We start from the raw sequence: 19,755 nt of genomic DNA, 5'->3' as shown, positions 1-19,755 counted from the left end.
GTGGAGTGCTGACGGCCCCTATTTAAAGGTGCGCTCCGTCAATTTCAGCCAGTGCAGGACTGGCACAGCGCCATACCAAGGCCAGGAGTGCCATTATTTTTTGGGGGTACTTATTACTTTTACTCCACTACATTCAGAAGACAACTATTGTACTTTTAGGATAAGATAAGATAAGATATCACTTTATTGATCCCCCGGGGGGGAAATTCAGTTGTTACAGCAACCCAGACATAAGTACAATCAAGAAAGAAGTTTCAATAAGTACAAAATAAGTACAGAATAAGTACAAAATAAGATAATAAAAAAAAATAAGTACAAAATAAAAATAAAAAATAAAACAAAAAATAAAACAAAATAACATAAAAATAAATTAAAAAAAATAAAATAAAAAAATAAGTAAAATAAAAATAGATAAAAATAAAGCTAGAATACAATTTAGATATATACAATGTTACAAATGGAATTTAAATTAAATAGCTGACATGGTGTGATTATGGTTGGTAATGACAAATTAAGCAATAAATAGAAGAATATTTGTATGTAATATGACCCTGGGTTGTACTTAGAATAGTAATGTAATTTAACAAAATATAATATAGCAAGATAATTATATAATACAGTATATTATACATTATAATGCCAGCAGCAGTCAAGAGAGAGAGTTCAGGATGGGATGATGGAGTGTGACAGACAGAGCAGGGATGTTATGGATCTGTTCATGGGGGGGGGGGGGGGGGGGGGGGGGGGTGTCAGTGGTCAGCATGGTGCAGTCTGTGGCCTCCATTACTGTTCAACAGTCTGATGGCAGTGGGCACAAAGGAGCGCCTGAAGCGTTCAGTCTTGCACCGTGGTGGAATGATGCGCTGACTGAACGAGCTCCCCATCAGCCACAGCTCATCATGGAGAGGGTGAGAGGGGTTATCCAGGATGGCTCGCAGTTTGTCCATCAACCTCCTCTCAGCCACTGACTCCAGACTGTCCAGTTCTAGGCCAACCACAGAGCGGGCCTTCTTTACCATCTTGTTGAGCTTGCTGGCCTCACCCGTCTTGATACCTCCACCCCAGCATGCCACAGCAAAGAAGAGAGCACTGGCCACCACAGACTGATAGAAGGTCTTCAGGAGCCTGCTGCAGACACTGAAGGACCTGAGTCTCCTCAGGAAGAATAGTCTGCTCTGTCCCTTCCTGTAGATGGCATCAGTGTTGGTGGACCAGTCCAGTTTATTGTTTATTTGGACCCCAAGGTACTTGTATGAGTCCACCCTCTCCACTTCCTCCCCCTGGATGAGGACTGGGGCTGGGGGCCTCCTGTTCCTCCGGTAGCTCACCACCAGCTCCTTAGTCTTGCTGATGTTGAGCTTCAGATGATTGCTGTCGCACCACGTGATGAAGCTCTCTATCAGTCCTCTGTACTCCTCCTCGTCATCTTCACTGATGCGTCCAACGATGGAGGAGTCGTCGGAAAACTTCTGGAGGTGGCAGGAACCGGAGTTGAAGCGGAAGTCGGAGGTGTAGAGGGTGAAGAGGAATGGCGCCAGAACAGTCCCCTTGGGGGCGCCAGTGCTGCTCATGACCACCTCAGAGGTACAGCCATCCACTCTGACGTACTGCGGCCGTCCAGTGAGGTAGTTCACGATCCAGTCTGTGGTGTCCGGGTGAAGCTGCATTGCCAGCAGTTTGTCTCTCAGAAGGCAGGGCTGGATGGTGTTGAAAGCACTGGAGAAGTCAAAAAACATGACTCTCACAGTGCTTCCCTGCTTCTCAAGGTGGGAGAGAGACTTGTGGGTGAGGAAGATGATGGCATCCTCCACACCGATGTGCGGCCTATATTCGAACTGCAGCGGGTCCAGGAAAGCAGTCAGCAGTGTCCTCAGGTGCTGAAGAACCAGTCTCTCGAATGTCTTCATCACATGTGACGTTTACTCCACTACATTTTTATCAATGCTCTAGTTACTCACTACTTTAGCTTTTCTGAAATCTGATCCTAAGACAGTAAACTGTGTTTGTGTAGTTCTGTTTGTCTCAGTGGTTTAGTCGTACCTGTATATCGTGCGTCTCCACGGTTGATCGTGGAGCAAACACAGAGCAAAACTCAGATCAGGCAGTTCATTTAGAGGTGGTACCCAGCTGATGTCACTTTCCTGCACCGTGCACATTGCAATTTCATTTTCGAGATGGTTTGTTACACATTTAGCGGGGCAGATTTGAAAACGATAACAAAAGACTAATGTCCTTTCCGTTTTCATTTCCATTGTGTGACAAAATGTGCAAGCTTGAACATGAAAGTTACACTGAAAAAGGAAGGATTGCTTTTTGTGTGTGTTTTGGTCATTGGATTTTCCGTTCAGAAAAGAATATTAAAAAACAAAAAAAGAGTGTTTCTTTGATTTTAATTTCAAAATTCAAAAATTAAAATAGAAAATTCGAGCTATTTTTCTTTATCAGGGTCAAGAGGGGATAAAGAAAATTTTAAAACCTGGGTGGTTTTCATTTTCTGTTTCTAAAAAATAAAAATAAAATCATTAGAAGACAGAAACAAAAAAACGCCTGTTTTTTCATGATGTGCGAGACAGAGAGACAGAGTTTTGGCGGATCAGTACGTTGTTTTTCGAAACAATAAAAGAGTGTGGCTGTTTCCGAAACGGCCTGCTACATACTACTTACTAATGTAGTAGGCAGTAGGTATTGCCTACTACATACTGCGTTTGAATTTAGTATGTAGTATGACTGTTCTGTTCGATCTGTCATGCAGCATGCTGAGCCAGACTTCGCTGGATTTACGGTTTCGGAAAGCGGAAGTAAACAACGGCGAAGCCGATAAATAAAAAGCTTATTTAGCATCCATTTGGATTTACAGTGTGAAAAACCGGACGGGTTAATGGATTCCCCATCATGTAAATAATGTTTCTAACACTGCTCTGCCTGAACCCCAGCCTACCTGAACATGTCAGCTCGTGTGCAATCATATATTGATTAACGAGCTACGTTTCATGTTAAATGTAAACCTTCTCATACCGCTGTTTCTAAAGTTATGTGCGGCTGGTTGCTGTCGATGTCCTTCTGCACTTTCTTAGTGTTGGATCGCTTCGTCATGAACACACCTCGTTCACGTGCAGATCTCCTGTTGTGATGACGGAGTATCGAGTGAAAGATTCCAGAAACGAGTTGTGTGATTTGGACGTGTTTATATAAATCATATATATATGATTTTAATAGCCCTCCTCCCTGCCACAGGTAGGCTACAGGTCATTCTGTGGGAAACACTACGTTAACATATTTTTTATTTTCTCATTTAAAGCATTTTTTTATACCGAATATTTAATTCCTCTTATCCACTGCTGAGGTTTACAGTTTAATTGTAATATCTGTTGGTTATGAAGATTAACTCACCAAACTGCTGGTACATATTTAGAATCTCTTGAATAATGATACTGTCAGTTTAAAAGTGTTCATTTTATTTTGGTTTACAAAGTCAGAAAAGCCTGAAGTTGCTAAAACATGAATTCTGTCCTCACATTAAAGCTGGTGTTGGTAGGCTTGGAAAACCAGCATGAATTTGAATGTAGCATGTCTTCCCCCCCCCCCCCCCCCCGAGAGGGGCAGTAAATAGAGTCAGGGAAGCAGAGGCAGGAGACGGGGACGAGGAGTAAACGCCTGGGAAATGTACACGCAGCAGGCGGGCAGAACGGCAGGACGGGATTTGATTGGTTTAAAATTTTGGGACCCAAGAACAGTGATTGGTTGGTGTTTTCCCAGGTTTACTCCGGCTGTAGATAGCAGCTTTTTTTACCTCTTTTTTAAGAACGCATTATGTATTGATTGCCATCGGGACATAAAGATAATTTTAACAAGTATAACAAAAAGTGTATCTAAATCTGACTACCAACCCCAGCTTTAAGGAATAGAGACTGTTAAATCAATACCAGGATCGGATCGGCTAGTATCGGTATCGGCAGATACTAAAGCCCAGGTATCGACATCAGTATTGGGACCTAAAAAGGGGGATAGGTGCATCCCTAGTCCTGTGGTGTTGAGTTTTGCTGTCTTGGTTACATATGTCAATGGACTATTGTCACTGTAGACAGTAAAGTGAGGAGCATGAAAGAGGTAGTCTCTGAATCGCTGTCACTGCCCATTTTAGTGCCAGAAATTCCAGTTTGCCAGAATGTAACTTGTAGTTCCTCTCAGCTGCTGTTAAGGTCTTTGATCCATATGCTATGACTCTGAGAGTGCCACCGTGCCACTGATACAAAATTGCACCCAGACCCTCATCTGAGGGATCTACATGCAGAACAAATGGTTTTCACCACATCTGGATAAGCCATGATGGGTGGGTCTGTTAGTAGTGTTACCAGCTTCTCCAGTATTTCTTGATGAACCTCAGTCCACATGACTGGATGAGATGGTGGTAGCTGAGCAGACTGACAACTCTGCTTTTTCTTTTTGGGGTCTTTCTTTTGTTCAGACTTTTACTAGCAGCTCGTACGGGGTTTAGCAGTTCTTGAGAAGTCTGGTATATAGGGTCTATAGTAACTGAGGAAACCTTTCAACTTCCTCACCTCTCGAACAGTGGTTGGTGTCTCATGTTTAAAGGCTTGGACTGTCTCCATTTCTTTCGGATTAATTTTGTATCCTTCCGCAGATCTCTTCCGCAGAGATCACCCGACCCACATAACAGACCTCTCTCTTGAAAAAATTACATCTCTTTGGTCTTAGCTTAACACCACACTGCTTTTGATGCTGTTAAACTTGCCTTACATTTGGACATGCTGTTCAAAGTCCTTGCTGAACACCAGCACATCATCCAGGTAATGGATACAAACCTTATCCCTTAGGTCTCCCAGGCATCCTTCCATGCAGCGTTGAAAGGCAGCGGGTGCATTTGTGAGGCCGAATGGGATTCTGACCCATTCATAGAGTCCCCAGGGTGTGATAAATGCAGTACAAGCTCTGCTTTCCTTGCTCACTTTTGGTTGTGCGCTGCTCTCCTGATAAGCTTTCACACTATCCTCATTGAAAGCTGCTACTTTTACTGTTCTTGTTTTGGAGGTAGTTGGAAGCTTGTTCTTTCTTTCTATTTACAAGCTGTGTGCTGCTGTCATCTTTTCCAACAGGACTTTATCTTTGACTTTAGGGTCCTGTAAGTATGGTTTCAGGTCAGTCCTAATAGTGTCATCTTGGGGGCCAACGATGACTGTTTGAAGGAACTGATTTTGGATCAATTATTTGCTGTACTTTAACACAGATTCTACTCTTTCTGAAGCAAACAGGATTAGTTGTCTCAAGTTCACTGGATTGGGGTTTCCTTTAGTTCTTGAACTGCATGAGTAAGAGAGTGGTACAGCTCAGTAGCATCCTTCTCAATATAATGGGTTCGTAGAATCTGTCTGAGGGTTGGCAAGGTCAGATCAACTCTGCTCTCCAAGTAGATTCTTAGTTTGATTCCAGGGACTATTGCTTGGATAACATCTTCAACCACTTGTCCCTCGTCATGTCTTTTATTTAATGCTCTTTGGATTTGTCTTTTCAGGCTGGCATATCCTAATTTATCTTTTTGATTTGGTTCCCCAATTTGTACCATTATTTTTAAATCTCTTCTGAAGAGTGGATGGACAACTGAAGAGTTTCTCATGGGGTGAGAACAGTTTCTCTTAAATTAGGTGCAGGATTGTGCTCTTTTGCCTCACCTGGCTCGTTAGACGCAGTACAATTTTTCTCCCCCGGAGGGTGCTGTTGAGCCGTTTGTCTAGTGGAGGTTTCCTTGTCAGTTATGTTTTTCTCTTTAATCTCATCAATCTTGTCATTTAGTCCCAATAATAGTGACATTCCTTCATCTTCTAGCGAAATAACACCATCACCCTCCAAGTGCTTAAGGATGAGCCTTCTCAACGTGGTAAGTCTATATCACTCTCACACACAGTCAGACTTAGTGATGTGCAGACATCGTTAAACTCCTGTGCTGACAGTGAGAGTAGTTTCTCTTCTATCTCTTCCACAGCACACTCCAAAGCAGGTGACATTGTCTTTGGGTGATAAATGATAGACTCCTCTTACTGCAGTGTACAGTACAGTGCATGGGAGTTAGCATACCAGGCTAGCGACCACGTCGGTCTCAGTCCTCTGATGTTGCCATTCACAGAGTTTTTACTGCATTCCCATAACTTCTTCTCGTCAAATAACAGACAGACCAGGCGGGAACACCAAATTTATGTTGCACCCCTGAACCAGACAAGGACTCCGTCTTCAGTTTGGCATCTTTATTCTCCCCGGTGATGTGTTGTTTTAACTGTTTTCTGAAGAAAACAAACTGTTTTCTGAATCGGGCATCAAATTAACACCTCCTTTGTCCACAACTCAAAACCATCACTGAGGACGTCATCCCGCACGCAGGCTGAGGACGTCATCCCGCACGCAGGCTGAGGACGTCACATAACTGCCAAAGAAACGTAAGTACAAATACAAATATTACTAGGTCGCAACACTACCTTACCTTAATCAGCTGCTAGATACACAAGATGTTGATACATGTGATCAGGGATCAATGCATTCATTTCTCCACTCTTCTATTTATTGATACATGAAACAAGTCTGAGTGAGGCCTGATGTTTTCACCAGAGAGAGGTCAAGAGTGTGTGTGTGTGTTTGTGTGTGTGCGCGCGAGTGCGCGCGCGTGTGTGTACGTGTGTGTGTGTGTGTGTGTGTTAGTGCAGAGGGTACACTGTGCTTCAGCAGCTGTTTGTGTGTGTAGTGTTTGTGTAGAGAGGACACTCTCCCTGCTACACAGAACACACTCGCACTGAGGAACCATAATACCAAAACCCAAACCCAGGATACAGAGGTTTAGTGAAGGAGATGCTGAATGTGTGGAGGTGGATCAGAGAGTCAGAGGAGACTCTGTAGAAGGACAGAGTGCCAGCAGGACAGTCCACATACACTGCTACTCTGTGAGAATCAGAGGACGAGGAGAGACGGAGGTCTGTTCTTATGTTATTGTGACGGACAGAGAAACCTTTATCAGAGCAGTACAGACTCCAGGACTGATCATTAGATCCAAACCTACAGTCAGTACTGACTCCTTTCCTTCTGATTCGTCTGTAACTCACTGATATATAAACCCTTCCGCTACACTCGACCTCCCAGTAACAGCGACCAGTCAGACCATCTCTACAAAGCAGCTGAGGCCAGTAGTCAAATCTGTCTGGATGATCAGGATATGACTGATCCTCTTCCACACGTGTCACCTTCCTGTTGTCTTCAGACAGTCTGAGCTGTCTGTGTGCTGTGTTTGAGTCCAGAGTGAGTTCACAGACATCTGATGGAGAGACAAAGACACAACACAGCAGCAGTTTATCATCAGACACACCTGAAGGCTTTATTCTTTGTTAGCTGACAGTCTGCTGTTTGGTCATCATGAGTCAAACTGATTCCACACTTACACTTCTTCAGTCCAGGTTTTAACCTCTGCTCTCCACCATGGTCCACCCTGGAGGAAGAAACACAGTCAGAGTGATGTTCAGTCCAACATGAGTCCTACCTGCTGTTCAACATGAGAAACAGAATGAAACTCCTCTGAGCCAGCTGTCTCCATCACTCTGTCTCTTTTTCTGACAGTGTTGAGATACTCGGAGAAAAAGAAGAAGTCAAAGATTCAAAAAACAAAGGCTGGCTGTTGCTCTGTCCTCCAACATGGAGACTTTCTTTTCCTCCTTTAAAAAGAGACTCATTTCTTCTTTTAGGGCTTGTGTTCACTCTGCAGTATAAAAAGCTCATTCTAAATAGACTTTCAATCTAAACAGTGTCTGCAGATAGAGATATGAAGGAGTGGGCTCTCTTCTTCTAAATATGAATGAAGATGAAATAAAAGCTCTCATATGAACTCATGTGACTGTGTGAGGCTCTTCTTGGATCCTTCAGACTCAGACAGAGGAAAATCCAGCAGAGAAGTGGTCAGCTGTATTTACCTTGATGACACAGGATAGCAGCATGTATATGAAGCTGATGGTGACTGACAGGTCTGCTGCTTGTCTCCCTGAATGTAGCTGTGTCAGTAAACCAGTATATCTGGGCTGATGAAGCTCAATGAATACTGTTTGATCTCATTGTTTAACCCAGTTATGCATACAGTACTTTGAATCCATGTTTCTAACATCTGTGACTTCCTTAGTTCTGTTCATGCTGAGATTCACTTCAATCTATCCTCGTCTTTTTCAGAGTGCAGACTCTGTACAGACCCCTGTGGACAGAAGAGTGTGTGTGTGTGTGTGTGTGTGTGTGTGTGTGTGTGTGTGTGTGTGTGTGTGTGTGTGTGTTTCTGAAGGACCGTGCTGTGTGTACTTTATATCTTCAAAATGTCCTCTGTTCAACGTCTGGTGTTAAACGCCACTTTGAGACCGAGCAGAAGAAATCTTCTGAAGATGAAGACCAGATAGGTGTGTGTGTGTGTGTGTGTGTGTGTGTGTGTGTGTGTGTGTGTGTGTGTGTGTGTGTGTGTGTGTGTGTGTGTGTGTGTGTGTGTGTATGTGTGTGTGTGTGTGTGTGTGTGTGTGTGTGTGTGTGTGTGTGTGTGTGTGTGTGTGTGTAGTTGTGGGTATAGGTGTGGTGTGGGTGTAGGTGTAAGTGTATATGTGTATGGTCGGGTGGTGTAAAAATATTGTCATCTACCAAAGGGGGGCCCTGCAGTAAAAGTTTGTGACCCACTGTCTTAAAGGAATAAGAAATCAAGATGCTTTTTTTAGTAAAAGAGATGTTTTCTTCTGCACACTCAGTGTTTGAGTTCTTGTTGTCTGCTCATACCTCAGTGTTTGCAGTCCGCAGAGTGGATCCTCCAGTCCAGCAGACAGAAGATCCACTCCTGAGTCTCCTGGATGGTTGTAGCTCAGGTCCAGCTCTCTCAGGTGGGAGGGGTTGGAGCTCAGGGCTGAGGCCAGAGAAGCACAGCCTTCCTCTGTGATCAGACATCCTGACAGACTGGAGTTGGAAAACAAATCATGCAGTAATTAAAAGTCTTCTGATTATTACTATTTCTAAAAACCTGAAGCATAATGAGCAGGAAACCGGACCTGAGAGTTTCCAGTTTACAGTGAGGACTCTTCAGTCCAGCAGACAGCTTCTTCACTCCTGAATCCTGCAGGTTGTTGTTACTCAGGTCCAGCTCTCTCAGACTGGAGGACTGGGAGCTGAAGACTGAGGACAGAGCTTCACAGCTTCTCTCTGACAGGTTACATCCACTCAGCCTGAAGAAGATGATGAGAACAAACAAATGGTTTCAGTTGTCATGAACAGAATTAATTCTATTTCAAATGTCTCACTCATGAACTCACACAGCTTTGTTGGAGGCTTTGATCACTGGCAGCAGCCTCAGAAGAGCCTCCTCTGAAGCAGAGTATTCCTTCAGGTCAAACACATCCAGATCTTTCTCTGATGACAGTAAGATGAAGACCAGAGCTGACCACTGAGCAGGAGACAGTTTCTTTGTGGAGAGACGTCCTGATCTCAGGGACTGTTGGATCTGCTCCACTAGAGAACGATCATTCAGTTCATTCAGACAGTGGAACAGGTTGATGCTTCTCTCTGCAGACAGTTTCTTACTGACCACCTTCTTGATGTACTGGACTGTTTTCTGATTGGTCTGTGAACTACTTCCTGTCTGTGTCAGCAGACCTCTCAGGAGGGTCTGATTGGTCTGCAGTGAAAGACCCAGGAGGAAGCGCAGGAACAAGTCCAGGTGTCCGTTTGGACTCTGTAAGGCCTGGTCCACAGCACTCTGATGGAGATGTGTCAGTTCAGGTTTGTCTCTAAAGATTTTAGAGATCAGGGATGTTGGTTCTAGTTCCATCAGGTTGAGTCCAGACTTGGTGAAGGTCAGATGGACATGAAGAGCAGCCAGAAACTCCTGAACGCTCAGGTGGATGAAGCAGAACACCTTGTCCTGATACAGTCCTCTCTCCTCTCTGAAGATCTGTGTGAACACTCCTGAGTACACTGAGGCTTCCTTGATCTTGATGCCACACTCTGTCAGGTCGGACTCATAGAAGATCAGGTTTCCTTTCTGCAGCTGATCAAAAGCCAGTTTTCCCAGAGACTCGATCATCTCCCTGCTCTCTGGACTCCAGAGTGGATCAGTCTCAGCTCCTCCATTGTACTTGATGCTCTTCAGTTTGGACTGGACCACCAGGAAGTGGATGTACATCTCAGTCAGGGTCCTGGGCAGCTCTCCTCCCTCTCTGGTCTTCAGCACATCCTCCAGAACTGTAGCAGTGATCCAGCAGAAGACCGGGATGTGGCACATGATGTGGAGGCTTCGGGATGTCTTGATGTGGGAGATGACTCTGCTGGCCTGCTTCTGGTCTCTGAACCTCTTCCTGAAGTACTCCTCCTTCTGAGGGTCAGTGAACCCTCTGACCTCTGTCACCATGTCAACACACTCAGGAGGGATCTGATTGGCTGCTGCAGGTCGTGTGGTGATCCAGAGGCGTGCAGAGGGGAGCAGGTTCCCCCTGATGAGGTTTGTCAGCAGCACATCCACTGAGGTGGACTCTGTAGCATCAGTCAGGATCTGATTGTTGTGGAAGTCCAGAGGAAGTCGACACTCATCCAGACCGTCAAAGATGAACACAACCTGGAACTCTTCGAACCTGCAGAGTCCTGCTTCTCTGGTCTGAGTAAAGAAGTGATGAACAAGTTCCACCAAGCTGAACTTTCTCTCTCTCAGCACATTCAGCTCTCTGAAAGTGAAGGGGAATGTGAACTGGATGTCCTGGTGGGCTTTGTCTTCAGCCCAGTCCAGAGTGAACTTCTGTGTTAAGACTGTTTTCCCGATGCCAGCCACTCCCTTTGTCAGCACTGCTCTGATTGGTTGATCTCTTCCAGGTGAGCCTTTAAAGATGTCTTCTTGTCTGATGGTGGTCTCTGGTCTGTGTGGTGTCCTGGATGCTGCTTCAATCTGTCTGACCTCATGTTCATCATTGACCTCTCCAGTCCCTCCCTCTGTGATGTAGAGCTCTGTGTAGATCTGGTTCAGAAGGGTTGGGTTTCCTGCTTTAGCGATCCCCTCAAACACACACTGGAACTTCTCCTTCAGGTGAGACTTCAGTTTACGTCTGCACTCTGGAACAACAGTTCCTGAAAGAACCAAAGAGAAATGTGATGAATGATCTGAAGCTACAATCAGTCTGATGAATTTACACTTTCAGACATCAGGATGGATTTGATTTTCCTTCTCTCTGAAATCTCTTCATCAGCTGTGAACAGTTTCTCACAGCTCTTAGATGTGATACAAATGTGTGCATCATATTAACAGCAGAGTTTGAAATGTAAACCTCTCCCATGTTGTCTCCATTTCCTCTCTCCATCATGTTCAATGTGTTCAAATCCTCTTACTGCTCTGCAGACAGTCAGCCAGCTCCTCCTGCTTCATTCTCCTCAGGAAGTGCAGAGTGATCTCCAGAAAGGCCTCTCTGCTCCTCCTCTGCTCTTCATCCTCATCCTCCCTCTGACTCTCTAAGCATTCTGGGTAATCTGGACTCAGAGCTCTCTGGATCTTCTTCAGCTCGGTCTTTACAAAACTGATGATGTTCTCCTGGAGCAGCTGGAGCAGAACAAAATAGAACATCAGATCATCTGTGACAGACAGAGTGCCTGCTGGTCTGCAGAGTCCAGCATGAAGACTGGATCACAATGCTGCTTCAGGACTTAGTCTGTGGGTGGTCCTGTCTTCTAAATTTCAAGTTTCTTATTTTTAAGAATTACAATTGTATTGCTTTTTTCATATTTTGCAACATTCATACATTTACATAATTTCATAAATGCCCAAAACAGAATAACATTGTGTATTTGCTTCAAACAACAAATAGGAAAGAAAGAAAAAACAATAAACAAACAAATAAAATTGCAACAAAATAATAATAATGAAAATAAACAAAAACACAAATAGATAAAAAATAAAAGCATGAAAATACAATTACATACTGTGTCCTTGTAAGTTGATTATAAAGATCTGGTAGCTCTTCCGCTTTAAAAGATAATCATTCCACCTGTTAGTCTGTCTGTAGAAAAGTTGTTTATATGAGGCCACCCTTCCTAGTTCGAGGAACCACTCTCCATATGAGAGGGCTTCTGTATTTTTTCCATCCTCTTAATAGAGTCTGTCTTCCCACTATTATGGCTGTTTGAATCAATTCTGCATTTCTGCAGCCTCTCAGTATAGATGGGTCACCCATTACATATAGCCTAGGACAGAATTCAAAATGGTCTCTTGTGATCTCCTTTATGCAGTCGTGAATTTGTTACCTAAAGTTTTTCATCTGTGGGCACTGCCAGAGAGCATGCAGTAATGTCCCTACTGAATCCTGACATTTCCAGCAATCAGCTGTATTTTTAAGACTGAGGTGACATAACCCCCAGGGTGTCCAATAAAAGCAATTCAATATTTTAAACTGAATTAGTCTTACTTTCATGCCTCTTAACAGTTTCTATGATTTGACAAATCGTTTTCCATTCTGTATCATCAAATGAGTGTTTTAAATCTCTTTCCCAAATAGTTCTTAGTGCTGACGGAAGTGAAGTGGCCCAACCAAGTATTTTAGAGTAATGAGAGGCCTCATGGCCAAGCCCAAGATGGATGTCTATATTATTTGAAGGGGTATGCATAAGACTGACATGACACTGTCATAACCATGACATGACAGCTGTCATATGCAAATGAGAGATGACTGGGTGGGACTTCCTCTCTTTCCACAATTTAGTGGACAAACATGCTAATGGGGTGAGGGGTGAACACACCTCCCTTTCAACGCAAGAGGATGGAGGAGCACCTTCTGGTGGAATGGACCACTGAGCTATGTGTCTGAGGTTAAATGCATGGTGATAAATTAACAATTTAGGAAGTCCTGGACCAGCTCTGTCTACTGGGAGTTGCAATTTTTCTAACCGTATCCTCGGTCGTTTCCGATTCCAAAGATTTTTTTTAAATAAACGATCAAACTGTTCAAAAAACTTTAAAGGAATATTTATTGAGAGAGATTGGAGAAGGTAGTTCATTTAAGGAATACAGTTCATTTTCAGAGTATTAACTTTCCCCCACAAAGACAGAAATAGTGGAGCCCATCTGTCAACATCCAAAATCAAGTTTCTATGTAATGAACTTCCTGTTGGAGAAATCTCCTGGTGTGCTTTCATCCAGAAATAGTCTGCAGTGACTTTAGACCTGATGTGTTTATTAGAATGAAGCTGAAAGCAGCAGCTGTCATTAACATGAAGCAAAGTGTTTCTGTTGTTTAAACCTCAAACTGGATTCACTTTGTGAACTATGCTGCCAAAGTCTGAGTCTGTGTGAGAGCAGCATGACCTCTGACCTCTGACTGTGTGCAGCTCAGAAATGTAAGGCTTCATTCAATCAGTCAAACACTGATTGTGAAGAGAATTCAGGCAGAGATGATGTTTACAGTGTAATCAGGAAACAGAATCATCCAAACAGAATGAGTGTGTGCTCTGATTCTCAGGAGGAGCTGTGTTTGTACATTTACTCACCATCAATATGGAGTCCAGCTGTGTTTGATGCTGCTGGGCAGACTGACCAATGGGAGCCTCTGATCTCTGAACTCTGTGGAACAAATAGAATATCTCTAGTGTATATAATATAATGACACACAGTGTTGATGTGATAGAGTCTATGTAGTGCAGGGGCAGAGCTTATGGGGGGGCTGGGGGGGCGGTGCTCCCCCGGCCCGGGGTGGAGGGGGGCCCGGGGAGGTGGGGCCCGGGGGGCTGGGGGAGGCGGGCCCCTCCCGCGGGCGGGCGGACTCGGAAAATGTGCTATGAGCTCCATTGGTAGAGCTGGATATGTTTTAAAATTTGTGCGTAGTAGTGGTATCAGTGTGTGTGGGCTTATATAGGTTTCCCCAGTCAGGGTGAGTCATGGTTGGTTAAAACCTAACTATAAGACTGACTTGAGTCGTGTAGTTGAGTGTAAAATATTGAATAAAATGTCTGCTAAAACAGTCATCAACCCAAACGTCATCAACCGTCCACCAACGTCATCATCCGTCACTTGTCAACAAAGTGCAAGCTCGGTGGAGCATTTTGATAAACCAAACATGAGTGGCAATTTGTATAAACATAAAAGTGGAGCGACAAAGCGCAAAGAAAAGGAAAAAAGAGAAGAAGGAAAAAGCAAGTTACAAAAACTGGACACATATTTTGTTCGTCCTACTGGAGATGAACCTGGCGTTGTTGGCAGCGGTTCAGGCCCGCCAATACTGGCAGCACAGTCAGGGAGCCAGATTTACAGGTAGCAATCTAACAATCATGACACTACAGTCTAAACAATGTGTGAGTTAGTTGTAAACTGTTGATTGTTATTTAAAACCATTGACACTGTTCTTAATGCCCCACAGCCTGTCAACTTGGAGGCATCTCATGCATCATGCAATAGCTTCCTACACTTTTTTATTGATAAGGTGGCTGCTGCAAGGTCTCTCATCTCAGCTCCTGTTCTTGACCCCTCTGACCCTGTTCCCTGTTCTGCAGCTCTTGATAGGTTTGAGTCTGTGTCTCTGTCATTTTTGGAAGATCTGGTTGACCATCTTCAGCCTTCGGGTTCTCCCTGTGATGCTGTCTCTCCTCGCCTGTTTAAAGAGGTTTTCCCTAGTATAGGGCAGTCAGTCTTGGCTATCATCAATAGCAGTCTGTCCTCTGGTATTGTTCCCCTAAGTTTTAAGCATGCAGTGGTGCAGCCCCTACTTAAGAAACCTGGCCTGGATCGCAGTGTGCTGGCCAACTATAGGCCCATCTCCAAGCTCCCTTTTATCTCAAAAATTTTAGAGAAAGTTATCCATGTCCAGCTGAAGTCATTCCTGGACGAGCATGAAGTCTTGGAAGTTTTTCAATCTGGTTTTAAAACACGCCATAGCACTGAGTCGGCTTTGTTAAGAGTTTGTAATGACATCCTCCTGGCAAATGACTCTGGTGACCATGTCATCCTTGTCCTTTTGGACCTAACTGCAGCTTTTGACACGGTGGACCACAGTATCCTAGTGGCTCGGCTAAGCCATCTAGTGGGCATCTGTGGTACCGCACTTGAATGGTTCAAATCATATTTGTCCAACAGGTCTATGAGTGTACGCATTGGAAACTCTGTTTCTGACTCAGCTCCGCTTCTGTATGGGGTTCCACAGGGGTCCATTTTAGGTCCACTGCTGTTCTCACTGTATCTACTGCCTCTGGGCTCCATCCTGAGAAAGCATGGCATCTCCTTCCACTGCTACGCTGATGACAGTCAAATATATGTGCCGCTGAAAAAGAAAAATGCCTTTTCCCTCTCACCACTTCTTGCGTGCCTTGAAGACATCAAAGCATGGATGGCTTTGAACTTCCTAAACTTCAATGAAAAAAAGACAGAAGTAATGGTGTTTGGTCCCAGTGGCCCTTGTGAACTCCCTCCGGTTGATCTGGGCCCTTTGGCCGTCTATTTTAAGTCGAAAGTCTCAAACTTGGGTTTTAAGCTTGACAGTGATTTTAAGATGGATCAGCAGATCAGCTCTATAGTAAAGTCCACTTTTTTTCACATTAGGCAGCTGGCAAAGGTGAAGCCTTTCCTTGCACGACAGCACTTTGAAACAGTAATCCATGCCTTTGTCACATCCCGGCTGGATTACTGCAATGCACTTTATTTAGGAATCAGTCAGTCCTCCCTCGCACGTCTCCAGTTGGTCCAGAATGCAGCCGCTCGCCTCTTAATTGGAGCACGTAAAAGGGAGCACATAACGCCCATTTTAGCCTCCCTCCACTGGTTGCCTGTGCATTTTAGAGTCCATTTTAAGATTATTTTATTTGTTTTTAAATCTTTAAATGGTCTCGCCCCGCCCTACCTCTCTGAGCTGATCCATCTCTACGCCCCTGCTCGGTGCCTCAGGTCAGCTGATCAGCTGCTCCTGGAGGTACCGAGGTCCAAGCGGAAGCTCAGGGGGGATAGGGCTTTTTCTGTCGCTGCTCCCAAACTGTGGAACGATCTTCCTTTAGCCGTCAGACAAGCCCCCTCACTGTCCACTTTTAAAAGTCGTCTTAAAACCCATTTTTATTCCCTGGCTTTCGACTCAGCATGAGACCCTGCTCTTGTTTCAGTGCCTTTTTATTTGTATTTTTATTTTTCAACTTTATTTTATCTTATTGTTCTTATTGATTTTATGATTTTATTGTTTGTTTTTATCCATTATGTTTCTGTACAGCACTTTGTGTCCAACTGCTGTTGTTCTTAAAGTGCTTTATAAATAAAGTTGAGTTGAGTTGTTATTGTAGTAGCCTAGCCACCTAGCTTATATCCCCTTCTTTCTCTCTCGGCTGTATAGCGGTGATGTTACGGACTCAGCAGTTGCTAGCTGCTCCAGGGTAGAGCCAGACCTAGTAGCTGACCAGCAGCCCCCCTCCTCACTCGCGCTGGACACTGGAAATGAAAGCAGCAGCAGGTCTCCTCCTCACGCTGCAGGTGACACGCAGACCACGGCGGATGAAAACCCTTCTCCGGAGGGTTTTCCGACTGATCGGGCCAATTTTTCTGAAAACATCCTGGACGCCAACATTAAAAGATACATCCTTAAGATGGGCCCATGCAGACCCAAAGGTCCATTTCCCACTGATAAAGACAATCTGTGTTTTTCTGAAAGTTATTACACCTCTACCACTAAAGTTGGGATGAAGCTTCCCCGCAGCTGGATGTGCTATTCCCCCAAATTAGACTGCTGTTACTGTGAGCCTTGCTGGCTTTTTGCAAACGGAAATGCCCCTTACTACAGTAACGCATGGGTAAACGGAATAAGAGACTGGAAACATCTTTCTGCCAAAATTGAGAAGCATGAATCCACGCAAATACATCTTGGTGCATGCATAGTCTATGAGCAGTGGAAACTCAACGGCACGATAGACGCCGAAATGGAGAAGAATGTGCGTAATGCAGCCTTGTTTTGGAGACAGGTCGTGGAGCGCATTGTAAACGTGACTCTTACACTGGCTTCGTGCAACCTGGCATTCAGGGGGCACAGGGAGATTCTTGGCAAGGGTAATGCTGGCAACTTTTTGTCAATAATCGAATTATTAGCTCGCTACGACCCTGTTTTGAAAGAGCTAATCAACCGACCAGAAGGGTCAGTGAAATACCTAAGTCACCAGATTCAAGATGAGATTATTTACATATTATCTCAACGTGTTAAGGGTGGCATAATTAATGAAATAAACGAAGCCCCGTTTTATTCCATCATCATGGACACAACTCAAGATGTGTCAAAGATAGACCAGCTGAGCCAGGTTTACCGTTACGTGACTGTTGTTAAGAATGACAGGGATATCGCAACAGATATAAAAATGAATGAAGTGTTTATGGGTTTTGAAGCGACTGTGGGCTCATCAGCTTCAGAGCTTGAAAACCAAATCCTGGGCTCAATAGAGAAAAACGGAATAGATCTGTCAAAGTGCCGCCGACAGGGCTATGACGGGGCCGCGAATATGAGTGGTGTGTATTCAGGCGTGCAGGCAAGAATAACAGAGAAGGAGCCCCTTGCCCGCTATGTTCATTGTGCTGCTCATAATCTCAATCTAGCTCTCAACGATTCTGTTAAAAACGTCCCTGGAGTGAAGCAGTTCTATGACACCGTAGAGATGCTGTACAACTTTTTTGGTCACAGCATCAAACGATGGGCGCTCCTCGATAAGTTAATGACACCAGAGAGCAGAAATGTCACATTAAAACGCCTCTGTCCCACTCGCTGGTCTTCTCAACATGATGCGCTTTTTGCTTTAAAGCACAGATATGGAGACATTATGAGAGCCCTCGTCAAAATATCCCTGACCAGTGACAAAAAAGATGAGCGTGGTGAAGCAAATGCGCTCAAGAATGCCATAAGCAAATTTTCTTTCATATTTCTGGTCAACATGCAAACCAAGATTCTGGAATGTATAAACGCTGCCTCACAGTTACTGCAAGCTAAGGACGCGGATATTCTGAAAGCATCTACTCTACTGAAAAACGCCATCAGTGTGTTGATGGAGTTTAGAGAGCAATTTGATGAGGCTAAGTCTGCCACTCTTGCTCTAGCTACTAAATGGGGAAGTCAAACGCAGTTTGGAACAACCAGGGCCAGAAAAATTAGGCATCACTTTGATGAACTTTCTGAAGACAGTCGCCTCACTGACGCAGAGAGCAACTTTCGGGTGAACGTCTTTAATGCCTGTCTTGACATCATCATCCAGCAACTGTCCCAAAGATTCATTAGTTTAAATGGAACTGTGAACATGTTTGAGGCAATTCACCCAAACACACTGCTGCAAGCACGAGATGAGGAGTTACATCAAGCTGCCCTGCGGCTTAGTGAGGACTACAGTCGGGACATCGACCCCAGCTTCGCTGGCCAGCTGCTTTCCTTCAGAACATCTTTCAGGGACCAGATACCAATGCAAAAGTCTGTTGCAGATCTGGCAAAAATGCTTATTGTCAACCACCCAGCAGTAACTTCTGCATTCAGCGAGGTTTGCACCGCCCTGCTTTTGTTTTTGACTCTTCCTGTCACAGTTGCAACCTCGGAGCACTCATTCTCCAAGTTAAAACTGATCAAAAACCACTTGAGGAGCACGGTGGGACAGGAGAGAGTAAGTGGACTTGCAATGTTGTCCATTGAGAATGAAAGAGCAAAGAAAATGGACATACAGCACATCGTAGACGAGTTCGCGGAGCGCAAGGCTCGTCGTATACCCTTCAAATAGTGGTAAGTAGGCCTAGTACATATTGATTTTGTGTTTGTAAGTGAACATGTGGGCCGCTGTGCCAATTTCACTAAACTGTATATCTGTTGATACAGAGACCCACTGTGCTCTCATTAGCTGAAAGAGTTAAAGTGGGTGTCAGAATGATGCGGTCGCTATCCGTGGTGCTGAAGTGCTTTGAATTTGTGTTGTTTCATTATTTGGGGCCAGGTAGTCTAATGTTTTTGTTGTTCTCTTGGTTTGTTGGACTTCATGTCCGTTTGATTGACTTCAAAATGACATAACTGTGTGTAAAAAATGTAGAAATGCGTGTAAGCCCCGCTGTTGCGGACATGTATGTTGTAAAGCAATGTTATGATGAGGGTTTTAAGGGCCCGGTCATGTGCCCCGCCCCCGGCCCGGCAATGATATGTTCCGCTAGTGATGTAGTGGATCCTGGTAGAAACACTGCTGGATCCTCCTACAAACACAGGACACACATGAAGATACTACATGCTGAGTACAGTTCTTTCTGCCTCCAATCCTGTTTACTGTGTTGATCCTGATAGAAACACAACCAGTGACTAATGTTCACCTTCACAGAGAAAACACCAACCACAGTTACAAATGTTTCACACACAACAACAGGAAGTTCACTTTGAGAGGCTTACCTTTCATCAGTACTCTTCTCTTCAGATTTCAAATCAATAAATCGATCCAAAGACGCGTCACTCTTTAAGGACACACAGCTGGGTCCAGGTCCAGGAGAGTCTGGTCTCTGATGTTGGACTCTGACAGAATCACAAACACTGATGAACAAACATGAACTCTGAAAATCTTCCAGGTTTGAGTGCTGCTGAAATTTACTACAAACTTTTCTAATGTTTGATTCTGATAAAAACGCTGTGATGGATTATTACTTTGGACCATCAGACTGATGGCCATCTTTGAAGACCATATGTAGATCCTTGGACACATTACTCTTTAAGGACACACAGCTGGGTTCAGGTCCAGGAGAGTCTGGTCTCT

At 44.3% G+C, this 19,755-nt stretch overlaps 1 protein-coding gene across 1 annotated transcript; it reads right to left on the bottom strand.

The window, feature by feature from the left end:
- Positions 1 to 6,666: 6,666 nt before the first annotated feature.
- Positions 6,667 to 13,572, bottom strand: LOC117816841 (NLR family CARD domain-containing protein 3-like). The gene is made up of 7 exons (XM_034689209.1): positions 13,528 to 13,572; positions 11,380 to 11,587; positions 9,321 to 11,106; positions 9,060 to 9,233; positions 8,794 to 8,967; positions 7,437 to 7,483; positions 6,667 to 7,312 (listed from the first exon to the last, which is right to left on the bottom strand). Exons 1-7 carry the CDS (start codon positions 13,528 to 13,530, stop codon positions 6,777 to 6,779), a joined length of 2,928 nt encoding a protein of 975 aa, XP_034545100.1. The 5' UTR covers positions 13,531 to 13,572; the 3' UTR covers positions 6,667 to 6,776.
- Between the last annotated feature and the right edge of the window lie 6,183 nt (positions 13,573 to 19,755).

Source organism: Notolabrus celidotus, chromosome 8 (genome assembly GCF_009762535.1).
Source record: "Notolabrus celidotus isolate fNotCel1 chromosome 8, fNotCel1.pri, whole genome shotgun sequence".
NCBI classification, from domain to species: domain Eukaryota; kingdom Metazoa; phylum Chordata; class Actinopteri; order Labriformes; family Labridae; genus Notolabrus; species Notolabrus celidotus.
Note: the sequence above shows the minus strand (reverse complement) of the source record. Positions and strands in the feature narration are given on the sequence as shown.